The 15,734-nt window shown below is 37.7% G+C and overlaps 1 protein-coding gene across 1 annotated transcript; it reads left to right on the plus strand.

Moving 5' to 3' along the window:
- Positions 1–3,134: 3,134 nt before the first annotated feature.
- LOC121416141 (transmembrane protein 180-like) lies at positions 3,135–12,318 on the plus strand. The gene is made up of 5 exons (XM_041609615.1): positions 3,135–3,524; positions 4,275–5,198; positions 10,244–10,398; positions 10,874–10,957; positions 11,450–12,318. Exons 1-5 carry the CDS (start codon positions 3,381–3,383, stop codon positions 11,724–11,726), a joined length of 1,584 nt encoding a protein of 527 aa, XP_041465549.1. The 5' UTR covers positions 3,135–3,380; the 3' UTR covers positions 11,727–12,318.
- The last annotated feature ends 3,416 nt before the right edge of the window (positions 12,319–15,734 follow it).

Below are 15,734 nucleotides of genomic sequence, written 5' to 3' on the forward strand. Positions count from 1 at the left end.
TTCCTTCGACGGCAAGGGAAGTTGGGTGGCCTTCTATTCGAAGTTTGTACTCTACACTGAGAGACACGGCATGTCTGAACCAGACAAGAAGTTTCAGCTGTGTCTGGCGTTGGAACCTGAGGCGAGTAAGTTCGCGGCTCTCATAAGGGAGAGCGATCCGACTATTTCTTACTCGGCCCTGGTTGCCAAGTTGGAGAAGCGGTATGCGCTCCAGGACGAGCCAGAGGTCACTCGCATGCAGTTTCAATCGGCCTTCCAACGCTCGGATGAAGGTCTGTTAAAATGGGCAGATAGGCTTCTGACCCTGGCAGGTCAGGCCTTCGTAGGTCTACCTGACAAGTTTGTCCAGGAGCTTGTCGTGGCAAGGTTCTGCCAAGGTGCCCAAGACAAAGATGCAGGGCATCATGTCCTGACTTCTCGGCCTGGGACATTAGATGAAGCCATGACTAAATACAAATGGTTTCAGTTTACCCAGAAGACCATGCATAAGCATGGCCCTAGGCTGAGGAACGAGGTAAGGCAGCTCTCTGTAGGAGAAGATAAGAATGACCTCAGGGTACAACAGTCGTCTCCTCCGGAAGCTGCCACCAAAGGAAATTCTAGCCTTGAGGCTAGAATCAGTGCTCTGGAGGCTCAAAATGCAATGTGGGCCTCCAAGTTGGATTCGATGGTTGCTGCAATCACGGATCTGTCTCGGAGTACTAAAGAACTTTTGTCGGTGTCAAGAGGCCAGCCGAGTTACTCCTCCGGCCGTGCCCCTGTCCACCTGAAAGACCAAATTATACCCCTGGTCGGGCTCCGCGTACATCAGACAGGCCGAGGTATACCTCTAATAGAACGCCGGATCGGTCAGAGGGAGGCAGAAGATCATCTTCGGTCCTTCCACCAACCGATCGGCAGCGAAACTTCACAGGCTGCTTCAACTGTGGGGGAGAAGGCCATTTCAGTAGGGCCTGCCCCAGAGGGAGATCGCCTGCTCAGAACAAACAACTGAGGGCTGTCACCTTCGAGGAGGGAAATGGACAGGGATCGGAGGAGATGGGGAATCCCCGATCCGATCACAGATCCCCACCCCCACCATCTCCATTCCATTAAAGGACAGCCTAATGCCACAAGACCATGGTAGCAGACGGGCACCGGACTTACAAGCAAGTCCAGGGAGCCCGAAATTCTCTGAGGTATTAGATGTCCCTTGGAGGAATGCACCATGGCCACCAGACATTTCTGGTGAGGTTAAAGATCAAGAGGTTGAAGTTGTCATTTGTAGAATTGTGTCTACTTCAACATTGAGTGTTGAGTTGACAGTTGGCAAAGAGCCCATTACTTCTGTTTTGGACACTGCGGCAGCTGTCACCATTATATCAGATAGGCTATTCAAATGCCGCCAGCCTCGGCCGCCCATCCTTAAGCGTGTAATCCTTAAAGGGGCTGGCCGAGACATGACAATGGACGGCATGGTGGTAGGGCCTATCAATATCAAGCTGGGTACCCAAATACTCAGCGAGAAGATTTATGTAGCTCCGATAGCAGATGAGATGTTGTTTGGCGTTGACTTGTTACGAAAATACAATGCCAATATCAGCATCTCAAATGCTATCTTAACTATGAATGGTGAAGACCTACCAATCATACAACGAGAAGATTCTTAAAACGGTTATATGATTGGGTAGGCTTATAAGTCTTAATTGTAGGACCTGACGTAGAACCTTCAGAATGTGTCCCATTGTGGATACTCATGAATCGGATCTACATTTCACCTTCTGAATCCCTGCAGTCGCTTTATAGAGGGGCTGGCCCCAGGGGAACAGGAGTTGAAAAGGTTTCTACTTAAAAAGAAATAGATTGGTACACTTTTTCGATTGAGTAGACAAGGATGTGCCATATTAAAATCAAACACAAGGGGTCCCAAATGTGGCTGTCGAATTGGCATGGAAATATCCTTCAACAAAGCCAAGTCATTTGAGATCCGAATAGTTGACCCGGCTGAGGTGGCAGAGGAACCGCCTTTTGACAATATAGTCAAGATCAAGCGGAACCAGACCAAATCCTCGAACCCCCTGCAAGTGGTTAACAGACAAGAAAGAGCCGGCTGAAGAGACTCTGTTTCTCCTCCCGCCAGAGGGAAAGTTTTTGTAGACAAACAGGGAACTCTTCTACCTTTATAGAGAAGGAGTTATCTTGATGGAGAAGGATGAGCATGATGTCATGATGATTCCTGATCATCCAGCTTAGTCATGATCCTCCTTCAGTAGGGCATGCTGGGATCGGTAGCTCTCAGTGATACCGATACCATGGATACGGCATGTCGAAAGACATTCACATCTGCATATAGCCAGGTGTGCAATCTGTAAATAAAGAAAGCGACCCGTTCTGGGAGGCATCCTATGAAACGTTTTCGTGTGAGCGCCTCCTCGGAATGTGTCCATCTTGAATTCACTATCAATCCTGGTTATGACAGATTAAAGCAAGGGAGCTATATTGCCTCGAATAACGGGGCAATGCTACTCCCTTGCATCTGTCTCTGCCTGCCACTGTGCAAATCAATTTATTTTATAGGATGTGTATTTCAATACAATACCATAAATATGAAATGAATGCCTATATCATGTACAATTTATTACCCAATTAATTTTGTATGCATCCCTTATTGTTTATATATTAATAAAAATAGACAAGTTACTTGGTTGGGTTGGTTGATCACACCCTATATGTATATATGTATGTATCCATTGATTTAAATATTTGTTTATTTTTACTTTGATGCATAATAAGCGCGGTGAGCTTATTTAAATTAGATCAAGGCAGAGACGAGGTAAGAATATGTTTTATGATTTAGTAATGATGTATATGGTAATGATGTATATATTGATGTATATATTTGTGTTATACTAATGTTCATGAACAAATAAGAAAGAATAAGAAAAGAAAAAAAATCACAGAGAAAGCAGAGAAAAAGATCACAAAAAATATCAGAGAAAGAAAAGAAAAAGATAAGAAAATAAAAAGAAGAAGAAGAAAAAAAAGATCACAGACAAAAAAAAAATTAGGAGAAAAGAAAAAGAAAACGAAAGAAGAATAGAAAGAAAAAAAGAGATAAAGAATAAGTATAAAAGAAAGGAAAGAAAAAGATATGATCAAAAAAGAAAAAAAAAGAAAAACAAATTTACGTTGATGTATATTTCATGTTTAGGGTTACCTTGTGTTAAGTTGTGTTATTATGTTAAGTTATATAGAAAATAGGCCACCCATTTTTTTAGGGTGGGGGGAAGTATGGTGTTAGGGGGGTTGGATTGTTAAATGTATTTATAAGTAGTAGTTAAGTGGACTCCGATTGGACAACATCAATAGCAGGCAGCAACACATGAACCATCGGCGGGAGTATGAACAATGACAATCTGCACTCGACACACTACATACCGGTACTGCACACGCAATCACAGACAGAAGCAATCACTCCATACCCAAACCCCCGGACGGTACAGACATCAGAGCGAGCGTGTCCTACATATATACAAGTGAATAAGGTAAGACCTTTTCCCGGTGTAAGTATATGCGAGCTAGTGAGTGTATGACTGTGAGCGTTCTGGCCCCTCCACAACAGTCCGTATGATACCGGTTCGTAGTTATTTCGAAATTAATTTTGCTAAAATAAATGTCAATCTTGTTAAAAAAAGAATCTGACATATGTTATTTTCTTTTTGCTGACAAAACATTCAAACACCCACTTTTTACTGGCTAATGTGTAGTTTATGGATAGCTAAGTGCGACAGGTATCTACAGTAACAGGGACAAGTTCAGTTTTTCAGTTCATTTGATTTGACACTCGAACTGACTGAGAGTAATTACTGAAATAGTTTCTTCATCATTCTAAAATGGGGAAAGAGCCCAGTAAAGATAGAAAATGTAAGGTTCCTAACCCATCATTATTTTACTTTTTCCAGTCAGGGAAAAATTGTGGTACTTATTGTTGTTTTTATACTGAATATGAAAGTACATGTGATTAACTGCAACAACTTAGAAAACATGCGAAACTGGCATTGGGTTGAAATAATTATAATCAGGGAATTCTAAAACTTCAGGGAAAAATCAGGGAATTTTGCTTTCTTGAAAAGCTGGGAACCCAGGTAATGCCAGTACTTTAAAATATTTGGCTTCCCATAATAACTTTAACAGAGTTTAGAGACCATGGCCTAGTAAAACCGGACTTCAGAATATTAACGGCCATAGAATCAACTTTAATTGCAGATTTATTAACATTTTTCCGTTTCATGTAGACTGGAGTACCATTCAGGATGAAGAACTGGGTTGATAGGAATGCATTTGCGTACTCCATGACCTCCCTGGCCGCTGTGTTGATGAACTCTATCTTCCGGTTCTACTATGTAAGACTTTTCACCGATTACTACCACATATCGGAGTCATGGTTCAACGTGGCGCAGGTGGTCTACATGATATGGAACGCTGTCAATGATCCATTGTTTGCATACTGGCAAGACAACTCCAACATCAAGGCATTCCGCTCCCGACGTCATGCCATCATGTACGGAGCGCCACTGTTTGCCATCTGCTTTCTCCTGCCGTGGTTTCCCTGGAAGACCTACGAAGCCAATGAGTGGATAATTGGAGTCCATCTCACGGTCTCACTGTGCTGCTACGATGCGTTGTTCACCTTCGTGCTCTTGTCGCACGGTGCCCTTTTCGCCGAGATATCCACCCGACACGAGGACCGGGTGAGATTGACCAGGTACGGCCAAGTGGCTTCCATTGTGGGCTCAACGTCTGTTCTCTTTAGCCAGTTTGTATCCGACAACTTGAACAACTTCCATGCATTCCAGGTCTGGTGTGTCTTTGTAGCCTTTCTCAGTTGGGCTGCAATGCATTACACAGGGAGCAACGTGAGGACACGGTTTGAACTTCAGCCATCGGGTCAGGGGGCTTCGGGACATCTGAGCATGGAGAAGAAATCCTTGAGCCCCTCTTCGCAAGATGGCTCTCTCTCACTATCATACAGCCAGGCCAAACAGATCATCTTCAACAGGAACTTCTTGATATTTGTATTCATCAACTTTTGTCAGATATTTCACATGAATTATGGAGCCAACTTCCTGGCCGTTTTTGTCACCCAACTCATTCCAGAGACAGACCTGTCTCAGTTCATCAGGAAAGCTTTGTTTGGTACCACTTTTATCCTTCCTCAGGTAAGATCCTCCTTGTTAAAAGGCAGGTCCACTACCCCAACAAAAATTTGATTCAAACGAGCCTGACAATAATTTAAATATGAAAATTTACATTTTACAATTTCACTTCTCATTTCACACAACAGTTGTACAGTAAACACACTGCAGGTGATATACAAATGAGAACAGTTGATGATGTCAGAAAGTCACCATTTCTCTGTATGTCATTTGCAGAGTATTTTAAATTTTCCAGATCCCACCTATTCAAGAAGTAAATGGAACTTGAAACACATATGAAGACCAAATTATTATATTTCATATTTATATGAAATGAATATAGTGAGGAGCTGGTATCATTGTTTTTTTTCTCATTTTATACATACCATATAACTGTTCGATAGAATTACCTGCAAAGTTATTTTAGATTATTTATTTTTACATCTAATTTTGTGTCACATGTATGTTAGTGTGATTTTTTTCTTCTCTCAACTTTTTATTGGGGGGGGGGGCTGATTCAGGTAAAAAAGGCAGATGTAAAAATTGCAGAGGTAATAATGGCAAAGGTAAAAATGGCAGAGGTGAAAATGGCAGAGGTAAAAATGGCAAAGGTAAAAATGGCAGAAGTAAAAATGACAGAGGTAATAATGGCAGAGGTAATAATGGCAGAGGTAAAAATGGCAGAGGTAAAAATGGCAGAGGTAAGATCAGCAGAGATAAAAAGAGCAGAGGCATAAATGACAAGAGTAAAAAAAAAATGGAAGATGTGATAATAGCAGATGTAAAAGTGGCCGAGGTACACTATTGGAAAAAACAGTAGATTACAGAGAAGAAAAAAAAAAGGTTTTACAGAAAAAAAAATAATTTTGAAGATTATAATAACAGGAGGATTTTCCATAATTTTTCTACAATTTTACAGAACAGATATGTTTTAAAAAAGGGGAAAACAGTTTTATTACAATAAATTTGTAAGTTTATACAAATGCATGCATGTAGGATTACACAGTGCAGTAAGATTACAGGTGTTCTCCAGACTCTGTTGCAGCAATTTTGTTTTTGTTTTTAAGTATAAATTTTCTAACAGTGTAAAAAATGGCGGAGTTGAAAATGGCAAAGATAAAGATGGCATAAGCAAAAATGAAAGAGATATGGGGTGCTGGTTTGTTAAAAAGCCGAGAAGAAAAAAGTTTTTACTCTAAAATCAAAGGGGATTCGGTTAAGGGGGAAAATGACTCAAAAAATTAGTTAAGTTCTTTTGGGTCAGAAAAAGAATTACAACAAAAATGATAACAATCAGATAGTAAACAATGTTTTTTAGCATACCAAGCTAATTACCAAGAGGGTGCTGCTTATGGTGTACAAAATACCCAACAGTACTTCCGCTTCCAAGGGTAATAACCATCAAGCCGTCTATATCATATTGGATGCAGTGGTAAAGAAGGTTCAGGGTCTTCTTTTATGCAAAGAATCTGAACCAGACGGTCCCCCTCGATCGACCCCAAATTGGTTTACCAGTCAAAGCAAGATTATTAATTGTCATAATCAGTTACATATTCAGTGCCAAGCCTGGGAACGCATGCTTATTTTCATTCAAATATCTAAAAAGAATAGTACAGACGACAATACAAATAAGGACATAATATTTAACCACAATCATTCGTGACAATTTCAACGTCTAAGCTTTCCCCGCTATGTTCTCTATGTTTTTTCCCACCCCTAACCCTCTCCGTCTCCCCACCTCTCTTATGTCTACTCTTCCTCCTCTTTGTATCGGTAAACCTGGCAAAACTTTTTTTTAAAAAGCCAGACAAAAAGAAATGTTATGAAATGATGAATGAGAATAGTGCAGTTTCATTTTGCTCCTGATGAATTGAATGAAAAAATATTTCTCGTTTGATTTCTTTTTAAAAAGCCTTCACGGTACACCTCCAACGAATTCGTAGCATTGTTAGGCCGATAAAGACATAATGATATGATGAAATGCCTAACCGTGACATGCACTTCTAATTTATTCTATGTACATGCGGGGGCTTTTTGACAATTCATTGCATGGGGGTTTACGGCTGGCCATATTTTACCTAGAGCTGTCATTTTTACCTCTCCCATTATGACCTCTGCCATTTTACCTCTGCCATTTTTACCTCTGCCATTATTACCTCTGCCATTTTTACCTCTGCCATTATTACTCTGCCAATTTTACCTCTGCCATTATTACCTCTGCCATTTTTACCTCTCCCATTATGACCTCTGCCATTATTACCTCTGCCATTTTTACCTCTGCCATTATTATCTCTGCCAATTTTATCTCTGCCATTATTATCTCTGCCATTTTTATCTCTGGCATTTTTACCTCTGCCATTATTACCTCTGCCATTCTTATCTCTGGCATTTTTACCTCTGCCATTATTACCTCTGCCATTTTTACCTCTGCCATTATTACCTCTGCCAATTTTACCTCTGCCATTATTACCTCTGCCATTTTTATCTCTGCCATTTTTACCTCTGCCATTATTACCTCTGCCATTTTTACCTCTGCCATTATTACCTCTGCCATTTTTACACCGAGCCGATTCAGCCCCCCCTCGACATTTTTCGCGATAAATCCGCCGCTCGAAATTTTTTTGACCACGTCGCTCGCTGACTTTTTACTTTCAAGTCTCGCGCAACTTTTGAGACCAAAATTGTGACCCCCGTGTACGCAGTTCCAAAATTACGCAACATTTCGTAAGTGCATGCAGACCCAAAATTACTCAAAAGCGTGAATTTGTGTACTAATCCAATGCAAATAGTGTTTTTAGCCAAAATTCATATATGTATCATTATTTTTCCTTTCACTGCTTAAAATCAATTAATTTTATCTTGTTTATGGTCAAAATAAAGTCCCCGACAATTTCCATTGAAAAAACAATGAAAAACAAAAAGTCGAAAAACAAAGAAATACATAAGAAATTTAGAAAACAATAGAATACATAAGAAAATAAATGTTTTTTTTTTGAAATTTTTGAAAAATAAATTTGATCAGATGCCTATCTAGAGTATGTGAAACAAAAATTAGCATTTTAGGGGCATTATTTTATTAATTAGAACAAACTTATGATTTTACGCAAAAATTAGCATAATAGATGAGCAATGAGATTTTTCGCAGAATTTGATATTATAGTCTTGTAGATAATGCCGTGAGAAACGCGCGATCGACGGCCGAGATCATAAGGGGGACTGAATCAGCCCCCCCCCCCGTCTTCTTAGGCATCGAAATAGCCCAATACCCTTTTCATAAACCCATCCTCCAATTAGCCGCCTAAGAGTAATGCGGATAATTCAATAAAAATTGCGTTCACAAACTCCGAAAATAATCCGCATTATTTTTACGAGCGCCCGTCCTGAAAAAGGCGGATAATCGTCATGACAGCTGGACACGCCCCCTCTGATGCCGTTGTGTTGGAAAAGGGTGACCTTGTGACCGCACCATTGCAATTATCCGCATCATTTGGAAAAGCGTTCATAAACTCAAAATCTTGTCCCGATGCTGCTATTATGCGGATAATAGCAGCATCAAAATAATGCAGATAACTCTGGTCCTCCTCCAATTTTACGACCAAATTATGCTGCTATTAGCCGCATAGTTGGGTTTATGAAAGGGGTATTAGGGTTAAAGCAAATAAAAATAAGCACCACCTGAAATCCTCAACAAGTCCTATCTTGTCAGGTCCCTAACCCATAATGCATTATTCTTAGTAATGTAGTCTTTTAATACAGGCCCACTTGTTGACAACAAGTCACTGCTTGATACATTCGATACAATAATTTATGTTACCAAATAGCAAAACAGGTACATGTACTTTCCCCCTCATTGCATTTCAATTTCCCTGTACAAATGAAGAGCTCACTTGCAAAAGGGGTTAGGTCCATTATTCATCAAATTTGACTTTTTGGTCTCAATGTATAGATTTTTAGTAGCTCTACAAGATGATACCAAAGATAAGTTGCAATTTCTATTCAAAAGTGATAAAAAATGGCAAAGAAAAATCACTTTTTTTCAAAAGGGGTTAGGTCCATTTCAGTTTAGTTGCAAAAGGGGTTAGGTCCACACTGATTTTTTTTGGGAATAGAATATTTTAAATATATGAATAAAGGTAGATTTCTTTTATACTCAATTTTATGTTGTCATGGTAGGTAATGTTGAAAATTTAGTTTCGCATTTAGAATGTGCAATATTGGAGAATAAAAAAAGAAATGATTTTCTTGGAGTGGACCTAACCCCTTTTGAAAACAAACTATTCTGAAGAGCTAATTTGTCAAAAGGGATTAGGTCCATTGTTCATAAATTTGTATTGTATTCTGTCTCAAAACCTCTAAATTTTTAGTCATTCTGATGAACACAACAAAAATTTGAAATTCACATGAAAACGTAAATAAAAGTGGCAAAGAAAATCACTTTTATTATCAAAATAGATTTAATTCATTTCAGTTTAGTTGCAAAAGGGGTTTTTAAAAGAATATATAGAAAAAAATTGAAGACAGGTAGATTTCTTTTATACCCAATTTTATGTTCACATGATAGGGTAGTACATAATTATAATTTAGTTTCTCATAAGAGTATTGCAGTAAGTGAGAATAAAAAACATGTTTTTTCTCGGAATGGTAAAAAGTGGACCTAGCCCCTTTTGCAACTAAACTCTTCAAATACAATTATAGGCTGATTTATTATACTATTATTAATATGCAGTTATCTCAAAAGTTGCATGTATATAAGACTAGCAGTATGTATTTGTAACGGGGGTGAAAAAATACATGGGGGCTGGAGGCGATTTTGCCCCCGAAATGCCCAAAGAGCCCTGGAAAAAGTGGAAAATCACCATGTTAAAAGCTTATTCATTGTTGTAGATTTAGGCAGTAGGTTGTAAAAAGAACCTAGCTGTAAATAGAATATCAATTTTTGCCTGTTTTTACGTGCAGTCAACAAGAGTGTTGGACTGTTGGTAGTTCAGTTTTTGTCTTGTAACTGGCTACCAGTGATGAACTACATCGTGTACATACATGTGTTTTTTTAAACTTTTTGTTTTCTTTAGTTCTTAGTCTTATTGCTGAGCATTTTCGTCACACGGTATGGTTATTACCGTATCATCGTCTGGTCATTCTACTTCAAGATCTGTTCAGCAATCTTCATGTTCCTGATAGGAGCGCAGCATACACACATCATGGTTTTCTTCTTTATAATGGACAGGTAAATTAGAAGTAATATATATTTTCATTTTAATAGAAGATACATTTTTTTTATTTTGACTCAATTTAGATATGCTCAATCTGAATAACTTGCATTTTGTTGCAATATATCTTAATTGGTATTTGTATGTTTTCTCAAATAGTATGTCCCAAGCAGAATGTTCATGTAGGTAAAGATTAAACAAAACAGATTTGTAGATATGAAAAAGTGGTAATATTTCACAATCATGATTAGCAGATTTTATTTGATGATTCATTATTTTTTGAAAATCTTAAAATAGATGATATCTGCTAACAATTTTTCAGGAATTTCAATCAAACTTTTGTTACGGTTATAAATAAGCAATCTGGCATATGATCATCATCCTAGGATTGCTTCTAATGATTTCCTTTCAAAAATAGATTTCTTACCAGAACTCCAACTTAGCTTGAACAAATAACAGCATTTTTTTTCTATGTTCAATTTATTCTGACAGGAGCCTTCCTGATGCAATATTCTCATTCTTCAATCTTTGTCTTTCTGACATCATTGACGAGGATCAACTCAGAAACAAGAGATCGTAAGGAATTAAATCTACTTAGTTTCTTAACATTTAAGGAAAAATCATGGAAATGAACATGAAATCCATATTTTATTGTTCGAAATAGAAATCTGAAATAGCAATACTCCAAAATCAATTTTGCCCTGCAGCCACTGTGCAGCGCCATATCAACTTTGCACTATATCCCTTCAGCAACTCCCATCTTTTAATGTCTTTTGGTCTGACTAGACTGGGGTTTGAACTGCTGACCTCCTGGTAGTGAGATGGATGCTTGACCAAGTGAGCTAACACACCAGTTATATGTCAATATGTAACTTAAATAAATTCAAAGGTATCACCACATTGGTCAAATCATGTTAGGATGTACGCTACTGTGTATTGATAAAAAAGGTTGCACGTTACATATTGTGTGCGTTAGCATTTAAGCATGTCTATATTTTTGAAACAGCCCTCCCCGATTAATTAATTCATTTATTGATTGATTGCTTCACTCTTATTTTGTGTAACTAGGAGTCCTTTGTCATCAAGCGTCTTCGGCTACAATGCCCTCTTCACGAAGCCAGCATCCTCCCTAGCCCCTATGATGGTAGTAAACATCCTCAATCGCTATAGTTACCAAGAACTACAGGATGAGAAGCTTTCACTCCAACACACCACCGAGCTCAAAGGAACCATGTTTATACTGGCTTGTTTCATACCAATCATCATCGGGTCACTACAACTCCTTGTCTGGAGAAATTACACCATCCGTAGTAGTCATATTAGTGTTGCCAAGCATGTCGAATAGTTCAGGTCACATCCGGGCCCCGGGAACGATTATTGTAGAAGGGATCCTAGTTTTGAAGAAACAAATAGACAAGGTTTTCGCTCAAAACTGAAGGGGATTTCAGTCAAATTTCTACTTTTGAGCACACAGACCTGATTTCCAGAGGTGCTGCCTATGGTGCATGTAGCACCCATAGACTAATCGTAAGAGGTGCGTCATGTACAGGTAATTTCGCCCCAATTTGAATCTCTCAACATGTCTACAGTAAAATTTTAACATTCCATCATTATATAGAAAGGGGGTAACGACAGGTTTTTTTTAATTCTGTTAGGATAATATGTGCCTGTGACTGTGAGCTCATAGTAACACCATTTCTTTGTTGATAAAGTTTGCCATTGCATGATTTGTCTTTTACAACAGAAATATGCTCAGGTGTGATCACAACTAGGGTGTTGTCAACATACCTACGGTAGATTATCAACATTCCATCTTCTAGATAAACGTTTGGTTTTCCATTGCATTGAATCTCCTGGGAGTACAGAACTCCTGTGGAGCGTTGTGGCCCAGTGGATTAGTCTTCGGACTTTGAAACAGAGGGTCGTGGGTTCGAATCCCAGCCATGGCGTAATTTCCTTCAGCAAGAAACTAATCCACAATGTGCTGCACTCAACCCAGGTGAAGTAAATGGGTACCGGAAGGAAGTAATTCCTCAGGAAGCTGTGAACGCCTAGCTTAGCCGGGTAATATAGGAGCGCCTTGAGCACCTAACAAGGTGGATATGTGCTCAATATAAAATCCCTATATTATTGTTATTATTATTAACTCTGTTCGACTTGGGAGATGAGATTCAACTTTGAAAGGGTATATTACATATTTTTCCATGATATGGGGCCTGTAACCTAACAGATACAGTTTCCAAAAGAATGATGCAATATTAACTTGCAGACAAAAATGATGAAGAGAACAGAACGTTTTGATAAACGGAACATGTTTCATTTATTGAAACTTGATCCTCAGCCTGAAAATTATAAACAGAGTCATTGGTATTTTATACAGTTTGGCTATCAGATAAATATGAAGTTAAATTAAGATCATATAGATATGCATCTAATATCCAAAGTGTATAGATACCAACGACTCTAATTATAATTTTCAGGCTGAGGATGAGGTTTGATTACTTTGAAATATATTTTATCAAAATGTTATGATCTATTTATTATTTTTGTGGGCTTTACGTGGTATAGTGGTTCTGACTCTTGCCTTCCAAACAGAGGGCCGTGCGTTCAAATCTTAGCCATGGCGTGGTTTCCTTCAGCAAGAAATTTATACACACTGCTGCTCTCGACCCAGGTGGGGTGAATGGTTACCCTGCAGGGTTTATTCCGTGAATGCAGTGAGTACCGGTGATGGTAGCTCGAGCTAAAGCTGGGTTAATAATAGTAGCGCTTTGTATCCTCAGGCAATAAGTGCTATAAAGATCCAGCTATTATTATTATTATTATTATTGTTATTAAAAGTTACAATCGGTTGTACAATAAAGTGTTACTTTAGTTCTGTGGCAAAATATGTACAAGGAGTTACAATTGACTAAATATATCAATCGTACCTTTTTATGTTACACTCACCTGGGCCTGTAACATAAATCTCAGAGATTGATTATATTTATAATTTATTGCATTGACTATTGTGTATGATCAATCGTAAAAATCATTTTCATGATCTGTCACTAAAGCCGTCTCACACTATGCGATTCGTTGCGATCCGAATTTCAAATTAATTGTGATGAAATTTGATTTGGATATTCCAACTAATAAAATATTACGGATCAGAGTTCAGAATAGTGGTAGGACTACTGAAATAAAAATTCAGTCCAGTTAGAGCCTCGCTGAATGAATGAAAACAAATTCTATTCCAAATCTTAATGACATCTTCATCGGCTGTGACTTGAAGCCGATTTGGACTTTACTCCAACTATAGGGCTTGCCGCAAAGTAAAAACACGATTTTAGTTTTCCTAGCAATATGCCAAACTTTAAATAAAAGAATTTTACTTTATGGAGCTTTCATATTTAATGCAAAATGCATAGTGTAACACAGACTTTAGCTACAACCTAGGCCACATCTTACAAAGAGTTGCGATTCATCCAATCGACCACAGCTATGGAAAGCCAGCAACATGAACATCTATTATGCATGTTTCTTCAAAATTTGTTTTAACTATGATGTATATTCATACAATCATGAAAATTAAAAATTCATTGTGCTTCTCTTTGTTTACAAAGGACATTGTCCAAATTTCTTGGCGAAAATATTATGACAATGATGGATTTCCGTAGAATTTAGGTTGATCGTATCAGTCGTAACTCTGTGTAAGACGGGACCTACATGTACAGTAGGTCTTGAAAATGCCTTGACTTGGGCGAATATTTGATTTATGGAAGGTCTTCTTATACAAGTTTACCCATGTAGACATATTCTCCCTAACTTACCTGGGCCATTTCGTGAGTTTAATAGCTCAGTCACATTTTTTCCCCTTTGGCGGCCATACCGGCGGGTCGAAAACAGCCGCTTTATTCATATTTTATTCAAACCACCTAAATGTAGCTAGTACAAAAAATGTTGAAACAGCCGTTTTCGACTGGCCCTATGGCGGCCGTAGAGGAAATGTGACTGAGGTCTAAATGTTCAAACTGTATTTGAACTTAATTTTTATTCTAACAAAGTGCACAAATATAAGTAAACTAAGTCGGATTTTGCTCAATATTGACTTGGTTTACCACCACTTGATTGGATGAACTGTTGATGAACTAAATTCTTATTTTGACAAAACGCACAATAATATTGAAATAGATGAAGTGAAAATTAGATGATCCGGGCATTAATTTGTACTAAGTGGCATGTAGACCTAACAGAAATTGAAAGTAGACTAAATGGCCCGTATTCTGAACCCAAATTTAAATGAAACCTGGTTTAAGGTTGCGGTTTAACTATGGAGAGCCAGTTGTGGCACAAATCCTTAACGGTACACATCCAATTTATTAACTTGTTTGACACTCAAATTGTTCATGATTGTCTGGGAATGATAACCAAAGTATTTTCCTTCATTGTGAAAGCAATAGGAAACAAATAAGTAAACATAAGAGATATACAATATAAACAGAATTTTTGGCTCCCATAATTTTAGCAGTTGGACCATGGTCTGAGATAAACCTGACTTCAGAATATGAGCCAATTTATTCAGTTAATTTGGTATTGGTTTTTGAGGAGTACATTAGACCAATTTTCGTGTAGACCAAGTGAATGGTTATATTTTCAAAATTTTGTTTTGATAATGTTGTATATCCAGGTTATCTTTTACATTCCTCCTTGAGTTTTCATGGCTTCATAGCTGTTAATAATTTCTTGATAATGATATTTGTTAAGCTGAACAAAAAAATTAACTAAAAGTATACTATGATCTGTTTGAAATGCTGAAATTACTAGTATGTTTTATAGTCAAAGGTAGATTTGTTTCTCATACGTGGTGTTCATCGATGCAGCATGCAATGCTGTTGCTTCATGTTTTCTGAATAATTCTATACTGAAATATTGAACTTTACTTTTTTGAAAGTCTTTCATACATTAATACTTTTTAACTATTTCATATCTTACAAAAAGATATTTAAATATTCATCTTTATGTATATTTCTATTTACATTTAATTTTAGATTACATACATGTATGGATGACACTACAAGGTAGTTTCCCTTGTTCTAGTAATTGTACGAGGATCGAGTTTATTTGTTAAGTGGCTTTTTAGACACTGGTTAATCATGCATAGAATGATTGAAAAGATAAAGAAATTATATTAGTTATATTATTATATTAATTAATTAATTAAATTTTAGCATCATTATCCAATTTCTTGCCTCGTTTTGCTTGAATTGGAAGACATGGTACTTTTGAGAGGTGATTGTGATATTGTGATGTCTTCACTTTTACACAACTCAGCAATACACAACTTAAATCAAGGCCTTTAGAGTGTGCAGCT

This window comes from Lytechinus variegatus, chromosome 5 (assembly GCF_018143015.1).
Source record: "Lytechinus variegatus isolate NC3 chromosome 5, Lvar_3.0, whole genome shotgun sequence".
NCBI classification, from domain to species: Eukaryota; Metazoa; Echinodermata; class Echinoidea; order Temnopleuroida; family Toxopneustidae; genus Lytechinus; species Lytechinus variegatus.

Bases quoted from the DNA above. Each gene is read 5' to 3' on its own strand.
- LOC121416141 (XM_041609615.1), top strand. From the start codon at position 3,381: ATGAACAATGACAATCTGCACTCGACACACTACATACCGGTACTGCAC. The intron at 5,199-10,243 runs GTAAGATCCTCC...TGTTTTCTTTAG, and splicing joins CCACTTTTATCCTTCCTCAG to TTCTTAGTCTTATTGCTGAG. The intron at 10,399-10,873 runs GTAAATTAGAAG...TTATTCTGACAG, and splicing joins TTCTTCTTTATAATGGACAG to GAGCCTTCCTGATGCAATAT.